Below are 18,619 nucleotides of genomic sequence, written 5' to 3' on the forward strand. Positions count from 1 at the left end.
CTGGACCAGGCATAAACAATATTGACAAACATATATATATATTTTTTATCTTTGTATGATATAATCTTTGTTGTAACACGTAACTGTTGGAAATTAGAATTCGGCAACCAGAAAGACACCAGAGAGAGAGTTGTAGCTGTAATTAAAAGCAACATATTGACCTGAATGGCATAACTATGACAGCATAACTCAAAGCCCCTTAGGAAAACATGAAAACATCAACACAAAACAATACAGGAGGGTGTGAGGCACACCAACAGCCTCTGACACGCCGTCTTCCCATGTTCATTTCACACTTGCCACACGACAGCATCACCTCTGATTTGCCAGAAGCTGTCACAATACTTGTCGTCCCGAGGTGGAAAAGAATCACAGAGGCTTTATTCTCCAAAACTGAGCCACAGCTGCCTCTTTTTTCCTTTCAGTATTGCTTAGATGTCCCTTGAAAAACTCCACAGCCTCTGATCACATCCCCTGCACCAGCTCCTCTTCCAGTCTGTCGTCCTTTTCGACCACCTGCACCACCGTCTTCCCTCTGGCGTGGCCGTGCTCCAGCTTCTGAAAAGCCTGGGGCACCTGAGCGAAAGGGAACTGGGCCTCCACAACTGGCAGGATCTGTGATGACACAGCAAAAGTAAAAATACCGAGAATCTGTAGTAGAAACAATTACGAGGTCCAAAGCAAGCATTAAGCATGTCAGTGAGGATCCATTTATCTCTCCAAACGCGCAAAAATGACATAATATGCTATTCTGCTTGAGTGAGTGGCAGAAAATGAGATTATATACTCATTAGACAGCGTTATTTAGCAGGACGGCATACGTATGTGTCTAACGGTGTTGGTTAGACAGCTTTGGTATTGAAATTGGTACAAAGCAGTTCCTCTTGTACTGGTATCAAGCTTGAAATTCAAGTTTGAACAAATAAATGTCCATATACACTACCGTTCAAAAGTTTGGGGTCACCTATACAAAGTTTTCCATTAACATTCACACTTTTATTCATCAAAAGAGTTGCAACATGAATAGAAAATATAGTCAAGACGTTGACCAGATGAGAAATAATGATTTTTAGAAGCAGCAAAACTGTTTTCAGCTGTGCTAACATCATTGCACATGAGTTTTCAAGGGTTTTCTAATCATCCAATAGCCTTCTAACGCGATTAGCAAACACAATTAGCAAACACAATTTACCATTGAGTGCATTTCTGATTTATTTAATGTTAGATTCATTGAAAAAAAAGTGCTTTTCCTTCAAAAATAAGGACATTTCTAAGTGAGCCCAAACTTTAGAAACGGTAGTGTATCTACTTTTATATGCAGAAATGTCAAAAGGTGGTTCCAGAATGTGATGAGACTGAGCAATTCTGTAGCCGGGGCAGGCTTGTTATTGTGGTCAGCGTCATTAACAATGAATGGAGGGGGGGGGGAGTGCAGTGGCGTCACCCTGGAATCTCGCCACACTTATACTGACTGAGATTAGGACACAGGGTGTGAGCGTGTGCATGGTGGGGGTGTGGGTTTAGTGTTTGTCCATCAGCTTCCCGCCACTGGTCTGAGTGTCCCCGCTTGGTATAAGCCCCCAGGGACAAAAAGGGACAGAGGGTATTGCATTTGCTTTTTTTTTTTTTTTGCTCGAATGGCAGCTCAGCACTGTTTAAAAATCCATTCACCGTCTCCTGGCGCCTGGGCTTGATTGCCCGGCAGTCAGCTGTGCACACGATCGACTGGCACAGTGGAAACTCCTTAACAAAGCCACAAGCAGAGCCTTGCATACAGGCATGTGTGGTGGTTTCCATCGTATATGTTCATATATTCAGCACCACATGCGTGTCTCTCTATCCCTGCATCAATTTCAACCCTCGGGGCTGTGACTGATGTGCAAATGAGAGGATTTACATCGCCTCACTGCTCCGTTCAGCAGGAACTGAATGACAAGTATCTACAGTGTATGATATATATATAGACTGTGAGGTAATGGGGCAGTACTGTACCTTTCCCACGTCCACCAGCTTTCCGACCTGATCGAGGGCGGGGCCGTCCGGATAGTAAAACCCCCATCGGTAGAAGACGCCGTTTGAAATGACCTCCTGAGGTGAGAACAGAGGAGGAGATAAATGACAGAGAGAAATGTCCTTATTTTTTTAAAGGAAAAGCATTCTAAGAAATACACTCTATACATTGTTAATGTGGTAAACGACTATTCTAGCTGCAAACATCTGGTTTTTAATGGAATATGTACATAGGTGTATAGAGGCCCATTTCCAGTGTTCTAATAGTTCATTGTGTTTGATGATTAGAAAACCCTTGAAAACCCTTGTGCAATGATGTTCGCACAGCTGAAAACAGTTTAGCTGGTTCTAAAAATCATTATTTCCCATTATTACTATATTTTGTATTCATTTTGCAACTCTTTTGATGAATAAAAGAGTGAGTTTTAATGGAAAACAAAACAAAAATTGTATAGGTGAACCCAAACTTTTGAACTTCTAGCACGTGTAGCTAACTCTCTAGCACGTGTAGCTAACTCCGTCTTGTTTACAGCAAGTAATAAAAGTCTGTTGATTAATGTGCATCGTCCCTATCAAATAAATAAACTTAAACGGTATTGTTTTAATAGAAAACACACTAAAATTGTATAGGTGACCCCAAACTTTTGAACAGTAGTGTATATATATATATTCGTAAATGTTATCAGTTACTTAAAAAACATGAATGTTTGTCGTATATTGAGATAGAAACGGCAATGGAGGCATCTGTGATCACAGTTCATGTGGATTATGCATAATAAAACTTATGATATGGTTGTTATTAAACTAACCCACTGACCGCTACACCGATGAATATAATGAGATTTTCTTTCAGTCCATATATTATTCAGTTTGATAGATGTGTCTCACTACAATGGAAACATTCACTGCAGCCAACAGGAAAAACACAGACCAGTGACAGCTTTATCTCTCCCATTAATATTTACACAGTGAAAATAGAGTTACACTTTGATATTCAAATGCTTCATGCAAAAAGCTCTTTCCTGTTTACACCAAAGAATAGGAAAGAAACTCAACACTTCCCTATAATTGAATCATCATATATTACTATGCAGTTTTACTCTGTCATTTCTTAGGTTTCAGTAAACCTCCACCTGCTCCAACAAATGCTGCTTATTCATTGCTGCCAAGATGTTTAACACTAGAGGGCTCATTTGCACCGTGTGATCTCTCCACGGTGAACATGTCACACTGTCCAGAAAACACAGACACTCACACGCACACACACACACACACACACACTGGGGTGTGACTGTTGCTACCAAACTGACCAGCTGGTCCCTCTGCAGCCTGTGGACAAAGAGGCCCGAGGCTTGGCAAGAAAACACACAAACGCTGGTATGCGTTGGCGACGGGAGATAGTCGGAGGCCCGGCAATCTGTACAAACACCTGAATACTGCGTGTTCAGCAGCACACACACACACACACACACACACACACACACACACACCGACACTGTACGCCAGCCATGCTGTCACCACTGCTCAGGACAACTTGACTCAGTTCCTGCAAGCAACTCCACCAATTTATATTACTAATCCAATCCAATCCATTTTATTTATATAGCACATTTTAAAATTGCCAACGTGCTGTACATAGATAAAACATTTAATACACCCCCAGAGATTCAGTGTAGAGCTGCAACTAACGCTTATTTTCGCTATCGATGAATCGTTTGGTTCATAAAATGTCAGAAAAATGTTGATCAGTGTTTGTCAAACCTGGAAATGACCAAAATTATTCAGTTTTAATGATTTCTTTGTCATGTGGAGCAAAGAAACAAAGAAAATATCCACATTTAAGAAGCTAAAAAAATCAGAAATCGTGTTTTAATCATGAAAAAAGCTTCAAACAGATTAATCGATTATCAAAATAGCTGACGATTCATTTAGTTATCGATTGATAATCGAGCACAAAGTTAGAGCACAGAGTCACAGTTTTTCTCAATTGTTTACACACAAATTCTGGTACTTGAGACACAATGACCACAACAGGTAACTAATGCACCAACACCCTGAACCAACTCTACTACAACTACAAGCACAATTCCTGCTTTACACTCAAATTGCAGTTGTAAAACACACTTTTTTCAAAACACTACACACAATTCTCTGCATTTGGCACAATTTTCATGAAGATAATCTGTTGTTTACACAAGGAACGCACTGTCATTCAAAATTCTAAAGTTAATTTCCCTACTATGCAAACTGACTCATCACATGGGAAAACACCTGTCACACAATTTTACAATTTGCAGTCAGTGCGGTAGCATAAAACGGTTCTGTTTTGTATGAAGACCACATATGTGCAACTTTGTGTTGGTTGGGATGTACTGTGTGCATTGTTTTTGTGGGAAATACATAGGAATAAAATACATTTGTTACTGTGCCCTGCAGGAACGTGGAATCCCTGACGCTCAGCCACGAACCGAGGACTAAAATATTTTACACACTTATGTATGTAGTGTCTGTAGTAAGTGTAACACTAAACAGAAAAAAGGCTCAGTCATTATGATCAATGAAGAAGTGTTTTCCATTCATCATAGTGTTTTACATTGAGCACATCAGTGTTTAACTGGTTCTTATAAATGTCTATTGATATGATGGTTTGTGTGTGTCATTTAATGTCTGCCTTTAAAGCTCTTCATGATCTTGCCCCATCTTATTTATCTGAGCTTTTAACTGTTCGTGATCCAGGTAGAGCTCTGAGGTCAAACAACCAAATGTTGCTGGAAGTGCCCAGGTCAAAATATAAACACTGGGGTGATCGAGCCTTTGCTGTTGCTGCTCCCAGGCTCTGGAACAAACTCCCTGTTGAGATGCGTCTTATCTCTGACCTGGGCCTCTTCAAATCAAGGCTAAAAACCTGTTTATTTAGGATGGCTTTTAATACCGAGTAGTATGGTGACACTTTTTATCTTTTGTCTTCTTATCTTTTATCTGATTCTATCTTATTTTATTTTGCACTATTTTATTGTTTTTATTGTTTTTAATTACTTTTATGTGTTTCCTCTTTATTTATTTATTTCGTGTAAAGCACTTTGGATCACCGAAAGGATTGTTGTAAAGGGCTGTATAAATAAAGTACATTTACATTTACATTTACATTTACATTTGAAAACAAAATACCATTTTGAGAAGAAATAACATTGTTTTGAATGTAAAGTTTCATTTTGCAGGAGAATTGAGGGGTTTTGCCCATTGTGTGTGTGTGTTTTTTGGATTTGTGTGTAGAGTTGTGAGAGCATGAGGCATGCTTTCAGAAAATGTGTGTAAACAATCGAGAAAAACTGTAAAATACATAAAAAGAACTCCAACAATGACTAAAAAAACCAAAGCACTAAAAGCCTAAATGAACATTAAGACATAAAAAAAGACTAAAAGACACCAGAGACGACACACTTCTCATGCTGGGTTAAAAGCCAGGGAGTAAAAGTGAATTTTAAAAGTACTACTAATCTTACTACAAGATTATTCCCTCTAATTTTCAAGTGATTAATCTGAGTGGAAATTCCACTGGGCTTAAACTGGTGTTTACTGTTTCCACTGCGCTGAGGATCAAGTAGGAGCTGTGGGTCCACGCCCAGGCTTATGAATAGTGCCAGGGTCATAACATTCAATGAAGACATAACCAAACAGCCCGGGTAGCGATGACACTGTCAGCTGTTACATCAGTGACTGGGTGAGCGAGCGAGTGTTGAAACCAGTTTCTGTTTAGCGGCGTGTTTACCTGTAAGGCCTTGGTACACAGGGAAACGCCGGCGTTGATCGCTCCGTCCAGCAGGCCCATGGAGTCGGTGTTGAGGAGCAAAGGCGTGACCAGCGTCGTGTACTTGGCCCCCGACCAGGGCTTCAGGAGGCCCGTCGCCCACTGCTCCGTGTCTCCGCCGATGTTGTCCAAAATCACGTCAAACCTGAGCGACGTGAACGCAGACATTTTGAAATTAGCTCGACAAATTACCATCCAATTACACTACCGTTTAAGTTTATTTATTTGATAGGGACAATGCTCATTAATCAACAGACACATTACTTGATGTAAACAAGCCAGAGTTAGCTACAAGTGCTAGAGAGTTAGCTTCATTTTCATTAATGTTTCCATTAAAAGTCACACTTTTATTTATCAAAAGAGTTGCAAAATGAATAGACAATATAGTCATTAACATTGACAAGCTTAGAAATAATGATTTTTATTCAAAAAAACAATTTTGCTTTCGTCAAAGAACCAGCAAAACTGTTTTCAGCTGTGCTAACATAACATCACAAGGGTTTTCTAATCATCCAATAGCCTTCTAATGCCATTAGCAAACACAATGGGCCTCTATACACCTATGTACATATTCCATTAAAAACCAGACGTTTTCAGCTAGAATAGTCGTTTACCACATTAACAATGTATAGAGTGTATTTCTGATTTATTTAATGTTATATTCATTGAAAAAAAGTGCTTTTTCTTCAAAAATAAGGAGATTTCTAAGTGACCCCAAACTTTTGAACGGTAGTTTATCTCACATGATTAATATATGTATATATATATATATATAAAAAACATATAAAAAAATCACTGTTTTGTCTTCGAGCACAAGCTGGGATTTACTTCAGGGGGTGGGGAAAGGAAAAGGGGTCGTCTAGCATCTACTCAGGTCTTGAGCCCTGGTATCCATGGAAACTAGAAGAGAGTCAACAGGCAGTGCTGATAGGAAGATGGCTACCATCGTTGGTGTTTGAGGGAGACACTATTTTACCATGGTAGCTTTTCTTTAGGACCTTTTTTTGGACTACCATCACCAGCTTAGGGTTGGTAGAAAACATTCTGCTCTTCTGCTTTTGAAAAATAACACAATATCATCACTTTACGTACTTCTCCATCATTTCTAGTTGTTCAGCAACGTCTCCTCCCGTGTAGTCCACCACCTCATCAGCACCCAGCCCCCTCACAAGGCCCTCTGCATTCTGGGAGCAGGTAACGGTCACATGGGCCCCCCAGGCCTTCAATAACTGGTGATAACAAAGCCAGAGTGAGTGGCATTACATTCATGGAGTCACACAAACACGCGAGTACAGCTAGACCTAATCTTACCTGAATAGAAAATGTCCCGATGCCTCCCGATCCTCCAATGATCAAAACTCTGACAGAGTTAGATTACACATCAGGTTAATTTTTCAGTCTGAGTTAAAGATGTGTTTTTTATGAGCCAATTTACTACAAATTAAAATGAAGCAGGAGACAAATATCACCACTGAAATGAATGCATCACTTGACATTTCGTGAGTAAACGAGCAGAATTCACTCGAGCCTCGATGACAACAGATGACATCATCTGTGATGCATTCAGGGACTTAACGCTCTCATGTTCTGTGCGTGAGCGCTGAGACGGCAGGGGATTCAACACAAATAGCATCCAGGATCGGGCCGATCATGCTTGCCTTTTATTCGAAGAGCTATCTCTGCAAAGACCCCCCGCACAGACGAGTGCAGACAGAGCAGTGCTGGCTACGTAGGGGATCGACGCTGCCTCTGTGTGACTCACGGACTCTGGCTTATGGGAAACCTGCAAAAAAAAACAAAAAAACAAACCTTGTTCTTCATCATTTACACAAGAGCTCTGAGTGAAATATTTCCAGTTATTTATTACGATATAATATTATATAAATACATTTTCTACTGAGCGAGCAGCTCACCTCGTACTCTGTTAGAGTCACATACTGTGCCAGACTTCCTTGTTTCCATGGCGGAACAGCAGCCCACACCTGGAACATAAATATGACAGTTAACATGGCGAACACGACTCCACTTAACCGCCCACTCGTGATCCCTGAATCTGGGTAATTGCCTATTAGACTAACAGTCAGCTGCTCCCTCCCGTTCTTGGCATCATATCATTCCTGAGGATATTTTTAAACCAACGGTGAACGCGATTAAAAGAAGACCAAGTGTGCAGGTTCGTTTCATTAGATCACGTCGACTTGAAGATGAATTTGCACGATTGCAAGTCTGTCTACTGGAAGACAATAACATGAAAATGTTATTATGTCTTATGTTACCACAAGTCTTTAAGATCTTTTCTCTAAGAGAATGTTGAAATTAATGCAACAGACGCAGCTTATAATATTTACTTACTATATGACACCTATGCAAATGTGTTGATATAATAGTGTGTTTATGTCGGAGATCATAGTTCGTCATGGAGGTGCCTCGATTTGCATTATGTTGACCATTGACTCTAATATTAGATGAAGGAATAAGCTTTCATTTGTTTATGGCACTGAATAAAAGTCATATAATTTGAATGCTCGTCATCACCATGATGACTAGAGATGTCCTGAAGCTCTATGTTGGTTATTCTTCATGAGTATCTATGAAAATGTTGTTGTTTATTATACTGCTTTGTATTTTACTAATGTACTGCACCCAATAAAGTGGCCATTATGTGTAGACAGACATCACTTCTACCACTTTATCCTCCACATGAGGGTTGCTGGTTCCAATCCCAGCTGACACAGGGCGAAAGGCGGGGGAAAGACCCTGAACAGGGTCACCAGGGCCACATAAAGACCAACAACCATTCACACTCACAACCACAGTCAATTTAGTGTGGTGGACAGACATTGTCGTATAAAAATGGACACTGATGGAGCTCTTACCTCATCTCCAGGAACAAACTGGGTGACCTCAGATCCACAGTCCATCACCACACCTGACACATCACGACCCAGAATCAAAGGAAACTCACTGTCCCTCCTTCTGAAGTTGAGCAGTTTTGCTCCATAACCACCTGCAGCAGTCAAGAAAGTGACCACATATTATTGTTAAGTACTATTTTAACTACTGTCAGAAGTCCAAACACTTACCCCTCATGGAGATATCCAGAGGGTTCAGACTGGCTGCGTGGACTTCAACCATCACCTCACAGGGAGAAGTCACAGTGGGCACAGTGGCTTCTTCTGTGTACCTCAACACTCCATTGCTTCCATACTCGTCAATGACCCAGGCCGACATGCAGCTCTGCTGCCTTGAAGGTGAACTGCAGACATGTCTCCTGCTGCTGCTGCTGCTGCTGCAGCCCACACGACAGCCTGTCCGGGCTAATGTTTGGCTCAAGCCTGCTGCAACTTTAGCCGTGAACGAACACAGGAGCCTGGACGACGCCATAGCATCGGACAAGAACTCGTGTGACCGCCGGCCTCCCGCGGTGCAGTGTGCGCCTACAAGGTCAGCCTTTCATGCAACATGACAACTCTGGAAGACCACTTTGTCACCAAGTTTGGTGGCTGTCAAGCTAGCTGGCTAGCTAGTCGGCTAACATTAGCATGGTCAAAGTGGTCAAAAGAACGCGCAGAAATAAATATAACAAGTAACATGAATAAACGGAAACGCCCCTGCGTACGTTAAGTGTGGTATAGAGTGTTACGTTAGCGTTAAATAACTATATAAGTCAGCAGATAACATACAGTTCTAGCTTAGTGGCTACAAAACAAGCTAAGTCTGTCTGACATGCTGTCTGACTGTACACAGCGACAGCCAATCAGCATTCAGCTTTGAGAAATTCTGTCCAATAGAGAACGAGAGTGGGCGTGAACGACCTGTGACGTGTGTAAAAACTAAGTAAAAGTCCAGATTGGGGTTTGTTTGGTTTTATAATTAAGGAATTATCCTTATTTATATGATAATCTGCATATTAGTAAAGTTTCATATCCACACATGGACACACTAAACACTTTAAACATTAAAGGTGTGAAAAAGAAAGCAATAACCCTCTTATTCTATTGTTTAGTGTGTTTTTTTTGTGTTATTCTGCCCCGAAATGGATTACAAGCATGATTTACACTGAATGTGCTCTATAATTGGATAATCTGTCATTTCTATACTGTTCATTGTACATTGCATTTGAATAAATATATATTTTGTTAAAAACAACATCATTCACATGCTTAAATTAAAACAAAGTACAGACATAGATATCAGCATAATTCACATTCATTGTTGCCATAGCCACACTTTTGTGAAAATTGTGATTTTCACAAAAAAATTGTGAATTGTGCGGTAAGAAGTGTTTGGTTAATATAATGTATCCATCCATACTATTATTATTATTATAAGTAGTAGCACCAGTAATAGTATTATTATTAGTAGTATTATTATACATTTTTGTTATTTTGATTGATTGTCCAAGAATGAATGAATAATACATAATTATTATTATTTTTATTTTTTAATGGCTCCAATTAAATGCCACTTGACTCCTCCTCCTCCTCCTCCATGTGTGGAACCCCACAGTGCTCCTCAGTTATTAAAAAGGCCAATGTTTGATTTCATTAGTTCGTTGCTACTGCAGGGAGATGGCAGCACACCGTTTGGGCTCAGTGGAAAAGAGCTTGTTCTGGGCGGCAAAAAAAAGCTCATTATATGATAAAAAAAAAAAACACACACAGGATAGCTGTGGTCTAAATTCAAATATCCATTATTAGGCATTAATAGAATAAACAAATACAAATCTACTCAACATTCTTCTGACCACTGGGTGCACAAATGGGTGGAAAACCAGTATATCAATTAGACTAATGCATGTAACAGCAGCTAATAACTAGCAAACATCCTCTGCTGATGCTTGAGTAAAACCGAGGAGCCAGTGTGTGGTTTCTGTTAGTATTTGCTTGATGATTTACAGCTATAATGTGACATTAGCTTCCCACTGCAGGGAGACAGTGTGGTTACGAACAAGAAGCCGCCACCCTCTTGATGCACAAACCACAACTTAGCATTGTGGTCTTTGGATTTGCTCAGCTACTTTAAGCCGTTTATCGTGCACAAAAGGCGAGTGGTCTTCAAGGGAACAGTTGCTTATTAATCTCGCGTTGGAGTTACGTCAATCAATCAAATCGCACGCGGCTCATGCAAATGACATAATCCGCAAATAGATTTTTTTTTTTTTCCAGAGACCAAAGGGAGAGAGGTGAGAAAAAGCAAAGAACTTGGGCATGTGTGTGATCATGATTCAGCATGAAACCAAGCAACACACAGCGCTGTCATTATGAACACTGTGTTTCCCAGTGGGGAAAAGGACGCACAGGGAATCGGGTGCTTTGTTTAGACTGGGTCACGCTGTGGGAGCAGCATCTGTCTTTAAATGTATGTTCTGACACAGCACGGTCGCTTTTTCTAGGCCTCAACCGTTTCATCTTGGGACCTGTGACCCAAAAATCACTCACGGTTGCTCTAAAAAAAAATAAAAAAATTAACAGCTTTGCTCTGATTTCATTTAATCTTCTGGGAGTCGACCGTCCGTAATCTGATGTGAAGTATTAACAAAATGTCAATCAACTGTGGATATATACATTAGATAAACACATATAAATCAAATCATTAGATGCATGAGGCTGGAGGTGAAACAATTAATCAATTACTAAATTAATCGTCAACTATTTTGATATTCGATTCATCGGTTTGAAGATTTCTGATTGTTTTAGCTTCTTAAATGTGAATATTTTCTTCATTTCTTTGCTCCACACACTCTTAGAAATAAAAGTGCTAAGTAGAACCATATAAGGTTCTTCGGCTTGTGGAGGGTTCCACCAAGAACCCTTTTAAAACCCTTTATTCAGGAAAGGGGTTTTAAAGGGTTCTCTGGATCAAAATGGTTCTTACTGGAACCATTAGTGTTACCAAGAACCCTTGAAAAACCCCTTCTTCAGGAATGGCAAATGGTTCCAGGTAGAACCTCAGCCTTTGTAGAAGAACCCCTTTGGAACCCTTATTTATAAGCGTGTATAACAAAGAAATCATTAAAACTGAATAATTTTGGTCATTGAAGTTTTAACCGAGCATCAGAATGGTTGTTGGTGCCAGATGGGCGGGTCTACTGGGATTTTCCAAAATGCCAGAGAGTTATGAGATGATTAAAAAGGCCATAATATCTCAAATAAATACTTGTTAAGGCCGATATATGCAGATGACCATCTCTGAATGCTCAACATGCTACAGCAGGAAAAGACCAGATACAGTTGTACAACATTGGTCAGTATGTCACAGATGGCATCTTATCCCTTTAAGGTACTACTCAACCATTTGGTTGACCACACTTTAAGTCACTATATCTCATTGAAAAATGCATTAAGCTGAACTCAGGGGTGTTGTTGCACCCCTGACCAATGTCATTACTGCACTAGCACAACAGGTCAAAAACCATTATTTGCTGTTGCACAACCACCAAAACATATATGTGCTGTTGCACAATCACCAAAAAGTATTTGTTAGTGAGTAATATTGGTCAAGAAATTGCACTTAATGTGACTTGTTCTGAATGTTGTACTTTATGAATCATGCACACCAGGTCTGTTATAATGAACAGACGTCTCAACCGTTTGGTAGAGGGCTGTATCTGAAATACTGTAGGGCAGGGGTTCAGAGGGCCAATTTAGGAACCCAACATTGGACTGAGGGCCGCCAAAGGCAAAAAAGACCCAGAAAGAAATCCCATTTGTAATAATTTGAATGACCAGATTACAGATTATTGGTCTGTATCCAGTAATGTCCAATAAACATTTAACAAGCTTAGTAGCTCCTGGATTAAAACTATCAACTGTAATTCATTGCGGGCCGCCATAAATGTTTCTGTGGGCCGCCATTGGCCCGCAGGCCACACTTTGAGAACCAATGCTGTAGGGTCTAATTAAAAATATATATATTGATTGTTGTTATTGTTATCATAAGTGAATAAAAAATGCAAAGGAATAGTTTCAAAAAGTCATCACATATACCATTTCGTGTGGTGTGTGTGGTGAATTTTCCTCACACTCTGTTTTCTCTCTCCTCAGTTTGCTTTCAGGGAAGTTAAACAGGCAGAAACTAAAGTGTATTTACTCAGATAAATAGTTGCTCACCTGCAACAACTCCCAGACTTTTTGTTTGGAGTAGTATTATCGTGTGACTCTCTGCTCGGGGAAAGGACTCGGCACCATTACATCACACAGAATGTACTCTTTAGTAGATTGTACGTGTTTCACAGAATGCACCGTAGCACCATCTGCTCTTGTCTCTCTGCACCGAATGTGTAAACGTATCTTATGCAGTTCACAATTATTGCACCTGATCAAACGCAATCCTCACAGCTCCCTGTGCCAGAGAACATCGCATTAACTCAAAACACTCCGGTCCAAGTCCACAGTGTCTGTCTGACGCCTAATTGGGCGGCCGTCTGAAAATGAGCCACGTTCATTATACAAATGTCAGCGCCTACTGGTGGAGTGTGGGAGGAGGAGAGGAGCTGACGGGCTGCTAATGAGAAATCATCAAGGAAGAAGAGAAAAAATCCTCCTCTGTCCTTTAAAGAGGAAACATTACTATGACATAATGAGGCACACTGTGGAATTTTAGTGTTTGCAGCCGTAAACCATTTCCACCTCTATCATTACACCTTTTCACCTGTTTATTTCCCCCAGCAGTGATATATATATATATATATATATATTATATTGCTCTCTCCAGCAGCCTGATTCCTGTTCCTTTTCATACCCAAGTTCATTCATCATCACACGGGCTGTTTACCAGGCAGCGGTGGGGCGTGGCATGCAGTTGAAAGGGTAGAAAGTGAGGTCCTTTCTCATCAGAGAAGGTTATAACTATTCTGCAAGAAAGAATAGTTCTCTTTAGCAAAAAATGTCAAATGTCAAAATAGCAGAATAGACTAGAATTTGTAAAGCTGAAGCGATTAATTGATTATTAATCGATCACTAATAACCGTCGCTAACAGCGTCAAATCTGTTGATTATTTCCTCGATGAATCGTTTGGCCTATAAAATGCTCGAAAATGTTTTTATTTAAAAAAGTTGATCATTGTTTGTCACACCTTGAATGTCTTGTTTTGTCCACAAACCAAAATGATTCAGTTTTAATGATTTTTTTGTTATGTGGAGCAAAGAAACAAAGAAAATATTTAAATTTAAGAAGCTAAAACAATCGGAAATCTTAATGAAGAAAGCTTCAAACCGATTAATCGACTGTCAAAATAGTTGACAATTAATTTAGTAATTAGCCTGGGCTAACTTGGTAATTAGTAATTAGCCTGGGCTAACTTGGTAATTAGTAATTAGCCTGGGCTAACTTGGTAATTAGTAATTAGCCACTAACGGCGCTAAAGGAGCTAACGCAGCTAGAGGAGTTGACTGATAAAACGGTGCCTGGTCTCCGGTGGTGCGTCACGTAAACATGACGTCACTCGCATCTTTTTCCTGTCAGTCGTCATGGAAACGCACCATGCGTTAACGTGCGTTAACATGCTTAAGTTACATGCGTTAAGGCTAATTACTATTTACTAAATTAGCCCAGGCTAATTACTAATTAGCCCAGCACTAATTACTATTAATTGTCAACTATTTTGATTGAAGAACAGTGTCATTTCCAGGTTTGACAAACAGTGATAAACGCTTTTTTTAAGATTTTCTGGACAAATCGATTAATCGAGAAAATAGTTGACAGATTAATCAATTACAAAAATAATCGATAGTTAGCTCTAGACATTTACAAAAGGCCCACTGGCGTCAGCTGGGATTGGCAGCAACCCTTGTGACCCTCATGTGGACAATAAAGCGGTAGAAGATGGATGGATATTTAGTAGTAAACTTCTAGTAGTAAACAAATGAAGTGAGAAGTCTTGTTAAATTCACGATTGGGAGAGCTTCAGATTTAAAATGAATTCAATTTCTGGGCTTTTCTTTTCCTCTCTTTTAAATTCTTAAAATTCCATGCAAAGTTGTGGCCGTGAACTGTGACGTTGAATCGTAAATTATCAGTAAATTCCCTCGGCTTTGGACGTTATTGTGTTACCGATTCCCTTGGCTTCCTGTAGGATGTGACTCACAGTTCACCCTGGATGTCACGCAGATAGTGTTGCAGTGTTGAGCGAGTGACTAAAAAAGCTAAAGAACAGAACGACGAGCGGCGCTGGGACTGTTGTAGCTTACGCTGAACTGGATTTGAGCTTCGAGGCAGTTTTTGAGTTCGCAGAATAATCTGTCAGAGCGTTGAGGCCGTTTTTGCCGCCGACTTTTCACACACATTGTTTCTGAGATTTAATCCACAGGGTAACGGCATAGTCTGTCATTCTCTAAAGAAATAGGACTTAGATTACATGTGTCATGACCTCCGAGTTCACCTCTTGTTCTGTGTGTCTGGTTTTCTGTCCTTGTTTTGCTCTTTTATTGAGTCGTTTGTTTTTTTTTCCGCGTGTGAACCTCATCAAGTTTCCCTTTTAATTGTCCGCCTCGGCCCTCGTGTGTTTCACCTGTGTCTTATTAGTTTCACCTTTCTTTGATTATCCCTGTCTCCTCGTAGTAATTAGTCTGCGAGCTCCCCAGTGTATATATTCTGTGCTTTGTTAGTTTCATGTCACTTTTGTGCTGTTGTTGTTTCATTGTTCACGGTCATGTCTTCCTCTCCTTGTTTGGATGTAACAACAGGAAAAATTTGGGTTATTTAGTTAACCCTTTAAGGTACGCACCAAGAAAAAAGCAAAGGAAAAATTATTTATTTGCATTTTTTTATTATTTTATACAATAAATATATATATATATATATATTTATTTATTTTTATTTTTTTTTTTTTTAATTAGACCCTATAGTATTTTAGATACAGGCACCAAACGGTTGAGATGTCTGTTCATAATAAACCTGGTTTGCAAAATTCATAGAGTACAACATTCAGAACAAGTCACATTAATTTAGTGTTAGTGAGTTCAGCCTTGATGCATTTTTCAATGAGTGACTTAAAGGTGCATTACCCTGACCTCGATCTTGTCCCCGCCCACTCCTATTATGTCAGTGTATACACAAACGGCCTGATAGTATTGCTTGACAGCATTCGAATAATGTTAAATCATTTCACGTTCACGAAAATCAAACATCAACAAAATATAAAAAAAATATTGAAATCATGTTTTTGGCATGTGGCGCCACCTACCGCCGTCTACCAATCATTGCAGTCAGTAGAGTCTCAGCTGCCGAGCAACCACGGGTTGCCAGTTACGTCAGAAAACGAAACCTAAAAGACCTCAGTATTTTGAATTTGAATGTAGTAACCGTGTTTGGCCACATTCTTACATATGGCACCTTTAAAGTGTGGTTTAAAGGCTTTTTTACCGTTGCCACATAGACCAGATGGCACAGAGACACAGACTCTCTCTTTCTTTTCACTTCCACCCCCTCCTCCCCATACATCAGTGTGTTACTATATACTGAATTTACTCTGGGCCACTGTTGTGGGGCCCTTCTCATGTAGCCTCATGTGAGTGAGGAAGCTTTTTCCCAGCAAACAGGTGCCATCGTGTGGCATCAGGTGTCTCTCTCCAACGTCGAGACGAGAGACAAAAAACGCAGACGGGAGGACGGTTTTGTCCTACATATGCAGTTGGTTGCGATGAAGGCTGCTCACAAAAGACAGTCGGAGTTTGGTTAACACCACCGCTTTGAGAGTGGAATACAACGTAATAATCTACGGCAAATCGGGTCGAGGAGACGAGGCTTTGAATGGCTGCAGAAGCGCTTGTCAACAAAGAGGATTTAATTAAATATGCAACCAAACACATAGGAAATTTGTTGTCACCAGCATTGAAAGAGGGAGCCGTGAATACTCTTAATTAGATTCTGACTCATTGTACGACACACACTGCTGTCACTCATCCTGTGTTGATCCACTATTGTGCAACAATGCCATTGTTACTCATATTAAGTGTAGTGTAAGTGCAATCGTGTACAGTGTTTACACTGTAAGAACTAAGCTAATGCTACATATATACAATCATTTTCTTTATATTCTCTATATTTTTTTCTGCTGTATTGTTCCACCATTGTGGGAATAATAAAGGACTAGCTTAGCTTATCTAAGTAACTTATGTAATAGAGTTTAAATCTAAAATCCAGATTTCAGATATTTGAGAACTTCCTCCCCAGAGATTTGACTGGGACTACATTACATACAGTTTTGGACTATTTTTTATTTCTTTTGTTGCTTTTTAAAAAAAAAAAAAAAAATCCTGAATGAAATAAAGTAAATAAGTAAAATAGTTTGAGGAACCAATCCTGCACGCACTTAAAAAGACAGACCGAAATTGAACTTATAGCTAATTCCAACAATATAGACAATATAAACCAAATTAAAATTTTAAATGACGAATCATCTATTTTCTACGCGCTTTCTTTATCGCCAACGACACACCATGGTCATTTATTTTATGATTTCATACACACATTAATTGTCCATTTACATGCGATAATGTATGCTTTAAAAAGTAGTGCTGGGCGCGTTAGCGCGTTGACGGCGTCAAAGGTAAAGTTCCGAGACGACTGACCGGAAAAAGCCACGCGTGACGTACAGAGGCACATACGCAGTACACGCTGGTTACTTGTAGCGCTGCTCTTTTCGTTTAATAAACAGACTGCTCCAGTTCGACTGTAGCAGCGCTAACGGCGCTAAAGGAGCTAACGCGGCTAACAGAGCTAACTGGCTCAACTGGCTAACTAACGTTAGCGCGTTAACATGCCCAGCACTATTAAAAAGCAACTGCATTGTTGTTTGGTTTTGGGTTTTTCTTACTAAAAGAATATATTCAAAATAATTAGTTAGTTAGTAAGTTAGTTAGCTTCTTTATTTTCTTTCAAATATCTTTATCATGTCCTATCATCGCTTCACTTGTACACTTTTCAATTTACCTCCACCCGCAATTTGCAATGGTACTGCTCTATTTTGTGTGCACAGTGATTGTAATAGCACAGAATGTGACTTGTAGAAGGCCCAGTTCAGAGTCTGCCATATTTGCATACTTTAGCCCAAGATGGACAAAATCAACATTTGGCTCAAGAGAAGCTTATTGTCGACTTACCTGTGTGGTTGAAAGAGGAGGAGGTGGAAGCAAACACTTAATCGGTTGCATAACGCCAGTGTTTCTCAATCCTCAAGTCCTCCACGGTTTCCCCAGCTCCAACACGCCCCGTTTCAAATAAACCGGTCGTTAGGAGAGCTCGGTAACGATCTTGATAACTTTTGAATCAGGTGTGTTCAAACATCCGGGATTGATAAAAAAACAGTTGGCTTATTGCAATGTCACCACTAGATGCCGCTCACTCAATCCTACACACTTGACTGATCCCTGAAAGCCTCTTCACACCCACGCGCGCGTCTTCAGTTACCTCGATTACTAGCCCTGCTCAGGTTGAAAGTGGGCGGGGCTACGGTGGGAATCGATGAAGTCTCGCCCAATGAGACGCTTTTAGTTACACCTGCACAGTCCGTGAGCTTGTTAGAAAACACCTGTGTGGCCGGCTAACGCACACGTGCACACAGGTTTACAACACTACTCTTCCTCTACTGTTGTCCAACATCTTTTCCACGGTTTCCATAGAGACCGCAGCCGCGCGGAGTCGGCAACGGAATACCCACTTATGGGATTCGCTGATGAGCCACATGTGATTAGTGAATATATAAGAGAAAGCGAGCAGGCTTGTTATTAAATGTCTTGTTTCCATTTATGCTAATGGCGCCGCCGCGTTTAGCAGTCGATGCAGAAACATGAGCCCAGC

At 40.1% G+C, this 18,619-nt stretch overlaps 1 protein-coding gene across 1 annotated transcript; it reads right to left on the minus strand.

Annotated features, from left to right (window-relative positions):
- Positions 1–55: 55 nt before the first annotated feature.
- Positions 56–9,534, minus strand: LOC310935014 (reticulon-4-interacting protein 1 homolog, mitochondrial-like). Its single transcript, XM_083898839.1, has 9 exons — positions 8,902–9,534; positions 8,695–8,825; positions 7,732–7,800; positions 7,477–7,601; positions 7,130–7,178; positions 6,911–7,047; positions 5,780–5,963; positions 1,993–2,088; positions 56–615 (listed from the first exon to the last, which is right to left on the minus strand). Exons 1-9 carry the CDS (start codon positions 9,200–9,202, stop codon positions 466–468), a joined length of 1,242 nt encoding a protein of 413 aa, XP_083754965.1. The 5' UTR covers positions 9,203–9,534; the 3' UTR covers positions 56–465.
- Between the last annotated feature and the right edge of the window lie 9,085 nt (positions 9,535–18,619).

Source organism: Microchirus variegatus, assembly GCF_963457635.1.
Source record: "Microchirus variegatus genome assembly, chromosome: 12".
Classification (NCBI taxonomy): Eukaryota; Metazoa; Chordata; class Actinopteri; order Pleuronectiformes; family Soleidae; genus Microchirus; species Microchirus variegatus.